Source organism: Mesoplodon mirus, assembly GCF_964341445.2.
Source record: "Mesoplodon mirus genome assembly, chromosome: 12".
Lineage (NCBI taxonomy): Eukaryota > Metazoa > Chordata > Mammalia > Artiodactyla > Ziphiidae > Mesoplodon > Mesoplodon mirus.
In genome coordinates, this window is record NC_138988.1 from 18,011,532 (window position 1) to 18,025,867 (window position 14,336).

At 44.5% G+C, this 14,336-nt stretch overlaps 1 protein-coding gene across 1 annotated transcript in view; it reads right to left on the reverse strand.

Annotated features, from left to right (window-relative positions):
- The window catches only part of GXYLT2 (glucoside xylosyltransferase 2), an 83,374-nt gene extending 79,657 nt beyond the window's left edge, over nucleotides 1-3,717 (reverse strand). The window contains exon 1 of the mRNA XM_082639799.1: nucleotides 3,427-3,717. Coding sequence (XP_082495925.1) covers nucleotides 3,427-3,701 — 275 coding nt within the window. The 5' untranslated portion in view covers nucleotides 3,702-3,717. The remainder of the gene's footprint in view (nucleotides 1-3,426) is intronic.
- Between the last annotated feature and the right edge of the window lie 10,619 nt (nucleotides 3,718-14,336).

Sequence of the window (14,336 nt, forward strand, 5' to 3'; positions counted from 1 at the left end):
GGCTGCCAGGAAGGTTAGAGCTAAAAAATTTTTTTAAATAAATTTATTTATTTATTTATTTATTGGCTGCATTGGGTCTTCGCTGCTGCACGCGGGTTTTCCACTGCGCCACCAGTGAAGCCCCGTTAGAGCTAAATTGAACACTTAATCCTCATAACAACAGTGGCCTCAGTGGTTAAGAATATGCCTGCCAATGCAGGGGACATGGGTTCCAGCCCTGGGCCGGGAAGATCCCACATGCCGCGGAGCAACTAAGCCCGTGCACCACAACTACTGAGCCTGCGCTCTAGAGCCCGCGAGCCACAACTGCTGAAGCCCGCGTTTCTAGAGCCTGTGCTCCGCAACTAGAGAAGCCACCGCAATGAGAAGCCCACACACCTCAACAAAGAGCAGCCCCTGCTCGCCGCAACTAGAGAAAGCCCGCGTGCAGCAACGAAGACCCAACGCAGCAAAAATTAAAAATAAATAGAATTCAGATTTGGAAAATTTAGTAATTAAAAGAAAAAACAGTGGCCTTAGTTTTTGACAAAAAGTACTTCTTTCCCACTCCTCTTTATGACTTTTCATGTTTCATAAGTACTTCAATGGCCTTATTGTATATGTCTCTGTTACTGTTAGTCGTCTCAAATTTGTTTTGGAAGTCAGCCAGGTCTAAATCACCAAAAAAAAAACAAAATAGAAGGAAGATTTCATTTCTCTTGTGCACTGGAATGGCTACTTATAGTGTGGTGTACGTTTTCAGATCCCACCCTTGACCTAAAACTCAGACCTTACCTCCCAGCTTTATATTTATAGAAAGGAGAGCCCACCACAGGACAGACTGCATACAAATGACTAGTTATAAAATTGTAGGGTCTGCCTGCTAACTAGGCAAGTCCCTGGAAACTTCTCCAAAATGAAAACAAGATGTGGAAGGAGAGTGCCATGCTTGCTGTGCTGACGTGGCAGGATTTCACTTACACCAGGACCCCGGGGGGAGCAGTGCAGCCTGGTCTGAGGATGGTCAGCAGGTGGTGGACTGGGTCCCACCCAACTCCACGCTTGCTGCCGACTACTGCCCAGGCTCGAGATACAAGATCACGTACATAGCCTTCGTCTCTTCTGGATTCTAGCCATGTAAAGAGATTAAAGCGCTCATTTTCTGAAAACATGAGGCTTTCTTTTCCCTCCCTAAAATGAAATTCCTCCTAAACCACAAAAATTTAACCCAGGCAGGATTAGGAAAGAAACAAAGGCGTCCATGCAGAGATCTTTCCTCCTGCTCCCTTAGTGCTGTCGCTATTTCTGTCCAGGTAGCAAAAGAAACATTAATAAGTCCCTGAAAATGTCAACTTCGCCAGAGGACGCTAGACTTTCATGTTTATGCATTCGAGCCTGAGACTTCCTGTGGCTCTTTTTGTTTTTTCCTCTTTCCTGAGTTTGAAAATGTTGTTCTTTATTCTTATGGTGTTGCTCATGATTTCCATGATAATCTAAGAGATACGATTAGAAGAAAAATGGCTTCAGGAGATACTGTTGCTCATGGAAATAGTCCTTCCCGAAAACAACCATTTGGATTCTGTTCATGATCTCTTCTGAGTCAGAGCCAATTTGTTCAGACAGAGACAAGAAGATGCTGCCCCAATGTTCCCAACACCTTGAAGGATGAAGACAGTTCCAAAAATCTATGATGTTTCTTCAGAAAAATTTCAGGAAAATTATGAATGCAGGCAAGCCTAGTGTATGACATCTGCATTAGTACGAAAGGGCTCAACCTGTATCAAGACTGCTGGCATCTTTATCCTCATCATGGAACCTTGGACAAATTGCTAAACCTTGTGTAATATTTTCCTCATCTGTAAAATGGAAATAATATTAGTGCTTACTTCACAGAGCAGGCTCTCAAAGTTTGGTGTGCATCAGAAACAAGAGGAGGGCTTGTTAAAACACATACTACTGAACTCAACCTCTTGATTTTTGATTTCGTGGGCCTGGGTGGAGAAGGGGAGGGGTGAGACTCAGTATTTCCAACAAAGCCCCAGGTAACTCTGGTGCTGCTGGTTCAAAGAGAATGCCAGGAGAACCACTATCTAGGGTTATGGTGCAGATGGCGTAGTTAATGAACGTAACGTTAGTGTTAATAATGACTATTTTAATGTACTGTGGTTAACACTATGCCTCGTAAAAAGTTAGCTGTGATAAATGGTGTCCATTCTAATTATCTTCCAAGTTGTCCCATCAACTTACAAATCATAGCAACTTTGTAGTTAAACCATAATAGAATCCATTACAAGAAACCTCAGTACATAAGAGGGAAAACCCTATTAACTTCCTAACAGAAATATCCTTATTTTAAAGAGTGAATACATCCATAAGAGATTGTAAATGGTTCTAAATAGACTTAAAAGCAATTCTATACATCACTGGGGTTTTTTCCCCTAAAACTTGTCCATACCCATCTGTACATTTCTTACCAGGGAGAAGAGAAACAAAAGCTGACACAGCTACTTACTAGGTTTCCTGACTTTTCTCTCACTTACAGTAAAAACGCCAAACCAAATTTAGTCATTACGGTGAAAAAGAAGTCTTCCACTCGTTTCGAGTAATTAAGGAGCCCAGCAAATGTGGACGTTGCAACTGGCAGTTAGAAACGTCAACAGTCTCCAAAGGGTAGAGGAAACAGAGGGCTACAAGACAAGGGGATTGTTAAAAAGCTCTCCACAACAAAGGAAATGAACGCAAATCCCTAACCTGCGGGTGTTCCAGCAACCCTAAAGCCAAAGATGAAAAGCTGTGGCGGGTTAAGCTCTGTGCAGATAAAGAGGATATCAAACAGAATGTCGAAGGCTAAGATGTTTTCCTTGCAGGGCTCTGACCACACATGAGTCTGAAAAAGGAGGAACAGGGAAAGCCCCACGCTTCCAAGGAGAACACTTCTTAGTACACTCAGGTCGAGCGCCTCTTCTGTTCTAAGCACAGGGGGAGATTCGCGGTTCAGTGAGAGGCAGCCAGTGCTTAGTAAACATCTAACTTTTCCAACTCAATCAGATCTAAGTTTTGGGTAGAAATTCTCCAGTGAAACATGAGAGTTAGATAAAGCGTTCTTAAATCGTGATGGCTTTTGAGAAATTCGACAAAGGGAGCATGTTTGCAAGAATGCAAAAAAAAAAAAAAAATCCTTTGCCCTGACAGTTAAAAATGTACCATGCAGACCACTTTCCCTGACACTTCTCTTTTCAAAAGGTACGTTGATGACCAGCACTGCGCTGTTAACAGGACTCCACGAAGACGGTTTTTCATTTCTAGTCGGGAAAGAAATAAAAGTGGGCAGCCCGTGGGTGAACTTGGAGTTTGTCCCTCCAGCCCACAGCCTCCCTTGGACCGGACACGGGTGGAAGGAGGGAGACACGGGTCCGCGGATGGGATTCTGGGGCTGCCACGACTCACCTCGCCAACTTCTTCAGGCTCGCGGCGCCCCGACGGCTGGCTCGGGGGCGCGGACGCGGAGGCCGGCGCCGGCGAGCGCTCTGGCCGGCCCCCGGGAGGGCACCCGGGCCCGGGAGGCGCGCGGGGGCCGGCGCGGGGCGGCGCGGCGGGTCGGACGCGGGGCGAGCGAGCGGCGCGGGGTGTGCGGCGCGGCGGGCGCGCAGGGACAGCCCCGCGAGCAGGAGCGCGGCCAGCGCGAGCAGGAGCAGCGCCGCCGCCTTGTTGCGGAGCTTCATGGTGCGGCGCGGCGGCGGCGGCGGCGGCGGCGGCCCCTGGGCGGCGCGGCCCCTCTGCGCATCGCGGCGCGCCGGGCGGCGGCGGCGGCGGCGGCGGCAGCGGGGCGAGGGCAGCGGCGCGCGACGGCCGCCTCCTCAGCCCGCCCGCCGGGGACTGGGGTCCGGGCGGCCGACAGGCGAGCGGGCGCGCGACGGAGGAGGAAGAAGGGGAGGGAGGGGGAGGCGTGAGCCAGGCCGAGGAGGGGCAGCCCGCGCCTACCGTACTGTGTGGAGTAGCCGCCCGTCCGTCCGCCCACCCGCCAGCCGCCAGGCGCTCCGTCTTCAGGTAGGGCAGCCTAAAAACCTCTCACCTCCTCACTCATCCATTCATTCACTCATTCATTCGTTCATTCATTCATTGTCTCCCACTCCGTTCCATTCCCTCGTTTACTTCAATTCCGTCACTCATTCACTTACTCTCCCATTCCATCTTCTCTTCATCGGATTCTCTCATTATTCCATGCATTTGCCCCATCATTTACTTTTACCCATCTATCCACGCACTCGTGCACCTACCCATACATCCAATCAGGCAGGGACATCTCTGTCCTGTTTTCCCAATGCAGGGCCTGGCACTTGGTGGGTACCTGTAGGATAACCACTCCAGATCCACGTTGTCTAAACAAGTTACAGAGTGAATTCTAGAGTTTGGGTTTGAAATCTGACTCTGCCGCTCATGATCTAGGCTAGGTGATCAGGAGCAAGTGGCACAACTTTCTTGAGCCTTAATTCCCTTACATGCAAACTGGGATTGTATTGCTGCTCTCCGCAGAGCCGTTGGTTGTGTGGACATTACATTAAACAAAGCATTCGAAGAAACTCGCACAATGCCTGGCTCACAATTGGTGCCCAAAAAAGCTCTGTGATAATTAGTACAATAAAACAGAGCTAGTCATATATACATAAATGCACATTTTTTCTTTCTGACATAGATTTGGTATAGAGTAATATTCACAAGCCAGTGTAGAAATGAATTCTTCTGAGACTTTAACAGCCACAATCACCAGATCAAGTTTCCAGAGTTTCCCAACTCTTCTTCCAGGGCATCCCCAATCATAAATGTGAAGCACGAGGACACCTCCTCTTATTATTCACCATGAACTGACAGCCAACGTTCTATTATCTCTCTTTTCTGCTTGGCCACGGGACAAGGAACAGCAGTTATGACAATGTCCCTGAGATTCTACAAGATTCCATGTTTCCTTATAAATCGTCTAAAATTCAGTTATATTCCGAATGGTTCTCATATTAGCATTACATTTTAATTCTTTGAGATCCCATTGTATTTAAAGTTCTAGGAATGAGAATATTTAAACACCTGGAACCTCTGGCCAAGTAGGCACCTAAGAGATGGCAGGATGCAGGCTCAAGGTGTGCACAGCAGATGTTGCAGGTGAACGAGCACAAAAAAATCCATCGATTTCCGCTGAGGGTGAGGTATCGTCCTGCTAGGATGCATTTGGAATTGTGGGAAGGATGTTTTGGGTTGTCACAAAAACTGGCAAGTTCTACTGGCACATACTGGACCTCCCACAATGCTCAGGACACTCCAGCAGCACAAAGAATTGTCCTGGGCCAACTGCCAACATGGGGGCACTGTGGAGAAACACTGGGCTAGGCTAAAGCCTGGTGTTCAGGCCTTCCAAGTTTAGAAATGGCCACTATTATGTTAGTATGTGGCCCAGTGAAGCAAGAATTCCCAAACTCTGTCTTGCCACTTCCTCTCTTCCTCAAGGAGACACATGCAATAAGAATAAAATAAGGCAAAGTAACACTTGGCTAGCAGCTAAGGTTTTGGCCTCAAACACCAAAGTAGAACTTGGAACAACTAGGTTTGACCAAACAGAGGACTCTGTTTTCTTTAACCTTGCTGAAACAAAGGAAAGGCCTGATTTATCTCCTTCCCCTAAGTCCAAATTCATGTTTTGGTTACTATTCTGATATCTAACATCATGGAAAAAAGATTCCAGATACCATATCTATGACTCATCCCATTTGTCACTTGGATGTCAAATATACCAAATGCTTGTGTATTTGTCCCCCTACCCCAGAAATCTGTTTCTCCCCTTGTCTAGATACTCAGTTGCTCAAGCCAGAAATTAGGTGGGAACCATCCTTGGTTTCTCTGTTTCCTCTCACCTCCTGTGTTAGTTATCTGTTGTTGCATAACAAACTACCCCAAGTGTGGTGGCTTAAGATAATACACATACAACCTCATGCTTTCTGTGGGTCAAGAATCCAGCATGGTTTAGCTGGGTCTTCTGCTTCACAGGCTCTCAAAAGGCTGTAATCAAAGTGTTGGCCTGGGGGTGGTGGTCTCATCTGAAGGCTCAACTGGGGAAGGATCTGCTCCCAAGCTCACTCACATGGTCGTCGGAAGGGTTTCAGTTCATTGGACTGAGGGTTTCTGGTCCTTGCTGGCTCTTGGTCAGAGGCTGCCCTCAGTGCCTTGCCAGGTGGCTCTATCAGAATAAGTACATCAGAAGAGCCAGAGAGAGAATGCCATCAAGACAGAGGTAACAGTTTTTTATTATCTATTTTTGGAAGTGACATCCCATCACTCTGCCATCTTCTCCTTGTTGAAAGCAAGGCATTAAATTCATTCTGCACTCAGGTGGAGAGGATTACACAAGGGCCTGCATACCAGGATTACTGAGAGCTGTTTTAGAAGGCTGCTTCCCTCACCTCCCATACCCAAAGAGTCAGCAAGTTCTGTTGACTCTGCCCCCAAGACATAATCGACATCTATCCACTTCTCTCCTGAATTGTCAATAGTGTTTGCTTGACAAGATCAAACCCTGCCCAATTCCTAATGGCCTTGTTCCCATAGTATTTCACATAAATTATTCCCACTCCATCCCCCACGGCTCTGAATTATATGAAGTGGCTCTTCTATGGCCTAGAAACTTTCTAATTGATCTCCTTGCTCTTTCCCATGGCTTCTTCCAATCCTTAAACCAGAATAATCTTTTAAAAACATAAACTGAATCCTATTTCTCCTTTGCTTACAACTCTTCCAGGATGGCAACAAATTATTAGATATAATACCCAAGGCACAATCCATGAAAGAAATGATTGATAAGCTGGATTTTATTATAATTAAAAACTTCTGTGAAAGACAAAAGTCAAGAGATTCGGAAAACAAGCTACAGACTGGAAGAAAATATTTGCAAAAGACACATCTGACAAAAGACTGTTATGCAAAACGTGCGAAGAACTCTTAAAACTTAACAATAAGAAAACAAACAACCTGATTTAAAAATGGGCCAAAGACCTTAATAGATGCTTCACCACAGGTGATATACACATGGCCAGTAAGCGAATGAAAAGATGCTCCATGTTCTGTCACCAGGGTGGTCCAGTGGCTAACGCTCTGCGCTCCCAATGCAGGGGGCCCGGGTTCGATCCCTGGTCAGGGAACTAGATCCCACCTCCCACAACTAAGAGTTTGCATGCTGCAACTAAAAAAAGATCTTGCATGCCACAGCTAAAGACCCCGCATGCCGCAGTGAAGATCCCATGTGACACAACTAAGACCTGGCACAGCCAAATAAATAAATAAATACTTAAAAAAAAAAAACAGTGAGATACCACTACACACCTGTCAGAATGGCCAAAATCTGGTACCCTGACACCACCAAATGCTGATGAGGATGGGGACCAACAGGGACTCTCATGCATTGCTGGTGGGAATGCAAAATGGTACAGACAGTTTGGTGGTTTCTTACACAATGAAACACACCCTTAACCATACAACCAGCAGTCACACTCCTTGATATTTATTCGAAGTAGCTGAAAACTTATATCTATACAATAGCCTGCACTTCAGTGCAGGTTATTACTAATTAGTTATTAGTAATTCGTAATAGCAGCTTTAATAGTAATTGTGAAAACTTGGAGACAACCAAGGTGTCCCTCAGCAGGTGATGGATCAATAAATTGTAGTGCATCCACACAGTTGGATGTGGACTTTGGGTGATAATGATGTGTCAATGCCTATTCTTCAATTGAACGAATGTACCCCTCTGGTGCTGAGGTGTTGATGGTGGAGGAGGCTGTGTATAAGAGGAGACAGTATGTGTATTGGAATTCTCTGTAGTTTCCCTTCAATTTTGCAGTGAACCTAAAAAATTGCTCTTAAAAAAATCTATTCTTTTAAAAAGCAGGTATGGGATCTTTCACTCAAGTACTCTGACTCTACTGTCTGTGTTGTTAAACATGCCCCCCAGAGTATAATGTATATATGTTGCTTGAGCAAAGAGAAGGCTGTGAAATGACCTCTACAAGATGGTAGCCAATAAATACCTCAGTGGGCAGGACAGGAGGTTTGGGGTTATGTCTGTATCAGTTAGAAGGAACGGAAGAGAATATCTGACTAACTGTGGCTTAATCTATGGCTTTTCCAACTTTAATGGGTAGACAAATGATCTGGAGGCCTTGTTAAAATGTAGATATCAGGGCCTCCCTGGTGGCGCAGAGGTTGAGAGTCCGCCTGCCGATGCATGGGATACGGGTTTGTGCCCCGGTCTGGGAGGATCCCATATGCCGCGGAGCGGCTGGGCCCGTGAGCCATGGCCGCTGGGCCTGCGCATCCGGAGCCTGTGCTCCGCAACGGGAGAGGCCACAACAGTGAGAGGCCCGCATACAGCAAAAAAAGAAAAAAAAAAAAAAAAAAAAAGTAGATATCAAGGTAGTGTATCTGAGCCATGGCCTGAGATTCTGCATTTCTAATAAGCTGTTAAACATTGCTCCCTGGGGCTTCCCTGGTGGCGCAGTGGTTGAGAGTCCGCCTGCCGATGCAGGGGACACGGGTTCGTGCCCCGGTCCGGGAAGATCCCACATGCCGCGGAGCAGCTGGGCCCGTGAGCCATGGCCGCTGAACCTGCGCGTCCGGAGCCTGTGCTCCGCAAAGGGAGAGGCCACAACAGTGAGACGCCCGCGTACCCGCAAAAAGACAAAAACAAAACAAAACGAAACACAAACCAAACATTGCTCCCGCTGCTATAGTGGTGATGGAACATTTTAAGTAGCAAGGACTTGAATAACAAAGACATCTTTATCTTACATAGCAAGAAATCCAGAACGGATGGAGCACAGGGGTGGACGGGAATGTTTCCACTGGATACCTACTGTGAACATTTTTGTATTTGTCTTTCGGTGAGCAGAAGAATGCATGTGTGGTGGATATATATTAGGATGGGAATTGCTGTGCTACAAAGTAGGCATAAGCTTACCTTTAGTGGATGCTACCCAACAGTTTTCCCACGTGATTTTATCAACTAACCCACCCACCAGTAATGCACGAGAGTCATGGTTGCTAAACATGTTTGCCAACATTTTGTTTGTTTTTTTGTTTCATTTTAGCCACTCTGGTGGGTGTGTAGTGGTATTGTGGTTTTAATTTGTATTTCCCTGAGGACTAATGAAGTTAAGCATCTTTTCATGTATGTATTGGCCAATTAGACTCTTATTTTATGTCTCTTATGAAATATCTGCTCCAGTCTTTTGCTCAATTTTCTGTTGAGTTGCCTTTGATTGATTTGTAGGATTCTCCAGAATCTGCATAAAGAACCCTTATCAATAAATATAGTTTCATTTTTAAATGTAAATCTTTGATTAACTTGGCATTTATCCTGGGTGAGTATGGGCCCAACCTTTTTTTTTTTTCAGATGGTTTTCTCAACACCAATACTGCACAGTCCATCCTTCCCCCATCAATTTGAGATGTCGCCTTGGTCATGTGCTGCAGTCCTAGGTGTATTTTGAGATATTTCTGGGTTTTCTATTCCATTCTACTTGTCTGTCTCCTGTGTGAGAGTGCAATTTTATGTACTTAGCGTTAAAACATGCTTATATATCAATCAGGATGAATCCTATTGTTTTAGAGCTTCCCAGGCTATTTTTATTTTTTTCCATATGAACTCAGAACTAGTTTGTCTCATTCTAAAATTAAAAAAACAACTTTATTGGCATTACGACAAATTTTTAAATTAACTTACAACAAATTAACATCTGCACAATCTTGTTTTTCCAGTCGAGAGTGATTAAGTGTCCCTTATTGGTTCAAATCTTATTTGGTATCCTTCAAGGGTGCATAAACTTTTGATAAGCATAACTGAGCGGGTGGGAAAATGAGGAAAATATCTGAGGCCAAGAAACTACAAGAAAGTAAGAAACCTGAGAGATTATTCAGCACTGTATTCAAATTTTTCTTTGGACAGGAAATAAAACCTAGAGCCCAACCAAGCAAGGTAAGAGGTTGGAGTGGGAACACTTGAATAAACTGGGTCCCCCAAAGAGTGGCACTCTGACTATAACAGTCACAGACTATATAAAGCGTCACTCAGCTGAGCAATAGCACCTTATCAGGCCCATCCCTAGAACTCTCAGGGTCTGGGGCAAGAGTAAAACTGGAGACCCACTATTATAGCACAGAGAACTCTGCTCAATATTCTGTAATAACCTAAATGGGAAAAGAATTTGAAAAAGAATAGATACATGTATATGTATAACTGAATCACTTTGCTGTACACCTGAAACTAACACAACATTGTTAACTGACTATACTCCAATATAAAATAAAAAAATTTTTTTAAATGGAGGGCTTCCCTGGTGGCACAGTGGTTGAGAGTCTGCCTGCCGATGCAGGGGACGCGGGTTCGTGCCCTGGTCCGGGAAGATCCCACATGCCGCGGAGCGGCTGGGCCCGTGAGCCATGGCCGCTGAGCCTGCGCGTCCGGAGCCTGTGCTCTGCAACGGGAGAGGCCACAACAGTGAGAGGCCTGCGTACCGCAAAAAAAAAAAAAAAAAAAATGGAGACCCACCTACCGTATGCTTAACTATTTACAAGTTATAAGTCAAACTAACCACTGTCAAATGACATATGTTCTATGCTCCTGCATGGCAAATATGTTTTGATAACAACCTTGAAGTCCAGAAGGAACTTTTAGATTTCTACATGTATGCCTGGGGGTGATAGAGAGCAAGTACTCAGCCCCAGCCTTGAGCTCCTCCCCTCCTCCCTCCACCCTGGCCCATGCATGGGCACCCCTGTCCATATGTCTAAGCTTTGCCCACGCCCCTGCAAACAGCTGCCCTTTGGCCACGCTCAGGTCCAAGGGTGTGTACACTAGGGGCAGTTTGCCCTCAGAAGGACCACTCAGGAAAGAGGCCTGCACCAACCCTGGAGATGGGCTCAGGAGCATTTAGATAGGGAATCACAGAGTCTTGGCTAACCAGAGTGTGTTCTAGAAGGAGGAGGGTCCAGGGCTCTGGATGGGCACTGCCTGACAAGGGCCAGAGTGTGTGTCAATAAAACATGGGGCCCAGCAGGAGCCACTCTACCTGTGGTTTGAGGACAATAAAGGTCCTTGCGCTGATGAGGCGATTTCTCAGCAGAAAATGGAACGGACTGTACAGCTATGACATAGGACTTTGGATGTCTCCGTAGATGGTAGTATGGAGAGACGACCCTGACTGAGGAGCACACAGGACTGGACATTCCTGCACGTGTCTGTGTAACAGAAATGACTCCAAGCATCAGATGCCCTCTCAGACCCACCCCACTCTACTCAGTTCCATGATTTTTGGAAAACTTCCTAGAAATAAAATGACATCTTGGAGTGAATTAGGGAGGAAGAGAAAAACCTTAACCCCTTGAGTCTACCTCAGAGATTAAAGAAAAGCTCTGAAGTGTCTGAGTTTACCATAAATTGACAGGCAAACTGCTGCTAGAGAGAGAAATTAAATTCAGATATGGAAAAATCAAAGTTACATTTTTTGGTACCTGAGTTGAAAGTTCATACCTAGCATGGATTGTATTGGTGCTTTGTAGGTACACTAGGGTTTTAAGATCCATCTACTTTTTTTTTTTTGCATTACGCGGGCCTCTCACTGCCGTGGCCTCTCCCGTTGCGGAGCACAGGCTCCGGATGCGCAGGCTCAGCGGCCATGGCTCACGGGCCCAGCCGCTCCGCAGCATGTGGGATCTTACCGGACCAGGGCACGAACCCGCGTCCCCTGCATCGGCAGGCGGACTCCCAACCACTGCGCCACCAGGGAGGCCCAGATCCATCTACTTTTGAGATCAACCTGACTCACAGTTCATGACCATCTCATCACAGGGACAGGAGAAAGAGTACAGAACTCCCATCTGAATAGAACGTGGTGGTCATGTGGGGGAGTACAAGATGATAGACAAAGAGGGACAAGAGGGGACTATTGATATATGGATTCCAAATAAGTAACCCCAAGGTCTCTTCAACCAGGAGTTCTCTTGGTGAACTCAGAAAACAATTTTGCTATTAAAATGTGTGATCTTTATCTATATTTCCAGGATACACATATTAACTAAAATTAGACTTCTGAGGATTTTTTGTTGGGGAACTGCACAAAAAGAAACCAGATAACTTTGAAGGAAGACTAATGCTGCTACGTATTATCATGCTCTAGTCAGCTCTGATTACAGCAGGATGTTATTGGCATTTAAGTCACTTGACTAAATAGAGTAGAAACCTAAGAAAGGATTCTGGACAATATCCATCTGTGCTGTGCATTAAAGAATGCTTTTTAAGTCAGTGTGGAAGGATGACTTTGGGGTAAACAAATGCCAAAATACTATCAGGAAGAAATAAAAAGTTGAATATAAACAATAAACCATAAAAGAGCTGAAAGAACACAGAAGTAAAAGTTTTATGAATTTAGTTTGGAGACAGCTTTTGTGAGCATAGCCAAAGTCATTGTTGTTTATAACAGCCAGCAAATTGGATGTAACTGAATTACCTAATCATTGAGATCAGATAAATTGTGGTACCTCAATTCAATACAATGTAATTCACATAGAAAGGTTATTCATGACAACATTAATTTAAAAATAAGCTATCAAGGGACTTCCCTGGCTGTCCAGTGGTTAGGACTTCACCTTCTAATGCAGGGGGTACAGGTTTGATCCCTGGTTGGGGAGCTAAGATCCCACATGCCTTGAGGCCAAAAAACCAAAACATAAAGCAATATTGTAACAAATTCAATAAAAGACTTTAAAAATGGTCCACATCAAAAAAAATCTTTAAAAAAATAAGCTATCAAAAAAGTAAGTACAGTTTAGTCTTATTATAAGAAAAGTCTATATATCTAGCAAAAAAGTGTAGAACATTAACAGTCTGGTTATCTCTGAATGGTTAATTTATATTCTTCTTTATGTTTTTCTGTATTTTTTTTATTTAAATAAACAATCTTCACAAAACTCCCAAAACTTCTGTGACACTTCTCTATACTAAGCAATCCTTACTACTTTTAAAAATTAGTGGAAGCAGCTTTATTCATGATAGCCAAAAAGTGGAACAAGCCAAATGTCCACTAACTGGTTAATGGATAAACAAATATGGCATATCCATACAATGGAATACTATTCAGTAACAAAAGGGAATTAACTACTGATTCATGTTACAGCGTGGATGAACCTCAAAAACATTATGCTATATGAAGGAAGCCAGACACAAAGGACCACTTATTGTATGGTCCAATTTACCTGAAATGTCCAGAAAGGCAAATCTATAGAGAAAAAATGTAAATTATTTGTGACCTGCAACCCAAGGCAGGAAGAAAGATTAATTGTAAATGCAGAGAGATTTCGTTGGGGGGGATGGGAATATTCTGGAACTAGATTAAAGTGATGATTGCACAGCTCAGTAGAAAAAATCGCTGACCGGTACATTTAAAACAGAGTGAATTTTATAAAATGTAATTTATGCCTCAATAAAGTTTTTTTAAAAAACTTAATGGAGAATTTGGTGAAAATTCAGAGCCTAAAAGGTTTAGAGGTTTTGGTTTGGTTTGGTTTTTACATGGAAAGAGAGGATGAGGAAAGAATGATTAGAGACTTTACAACTACAAAGGAAAGAATCTGGCATTAAACACTACAGGATCTGTCCAGATATTTACCAGATATTAAGGATGGATATACCATGGTGTTATTTATTTATTTATTTATTTATTTATTTATTTATTTATTTACGTCTGCGTTGGGTCTTAGTTGCTGTGCGCGGGCTTTCTCTAGTTGCGGTGAGCGGGGGCTACTCTTTGTTGCGGTGCACAGGCTTCTCATTGCGGTGGCTTCTCTTGTTGTGGAGCACTGGCTCTAGGCGCGCGGGCTTCAGTAGTTGTGGCATGCGGGCTCAGTAGTTGTGGCTCACGGGCTTAGTTGCTCTGCGGCATGTGGGATCTTCCCAGACCAGGGCTCCAACCCATATCCCCCGCACTGGCAGGTGGATTCTTAACCACTGGCACCACCATGGAAATCCACCATGGTATTTTTTGATGCCAGGAGAGAAAGCTTATCTAGATTAGGCACAGAATCATGATTCTATTTCCTTAGCCAACGGTGGGGTCCTGGAGAAAAGAAACTAAGTCTTAGCCTTGAGTATTAACTTTTGCTACCAACTTGCTCTGTGACCTTCCCGCATCACTTCATTTCTCTGAGTTTCAATTTATCTTAAAAAAAAAAAGTGGATTGTACTAGATGGTTTTTATAGTCCTGTTCAGCTGCAGAATTACCTTCCTTGGCGTTCACCACCCTTACCAATTTGCCCCAACCTCTTT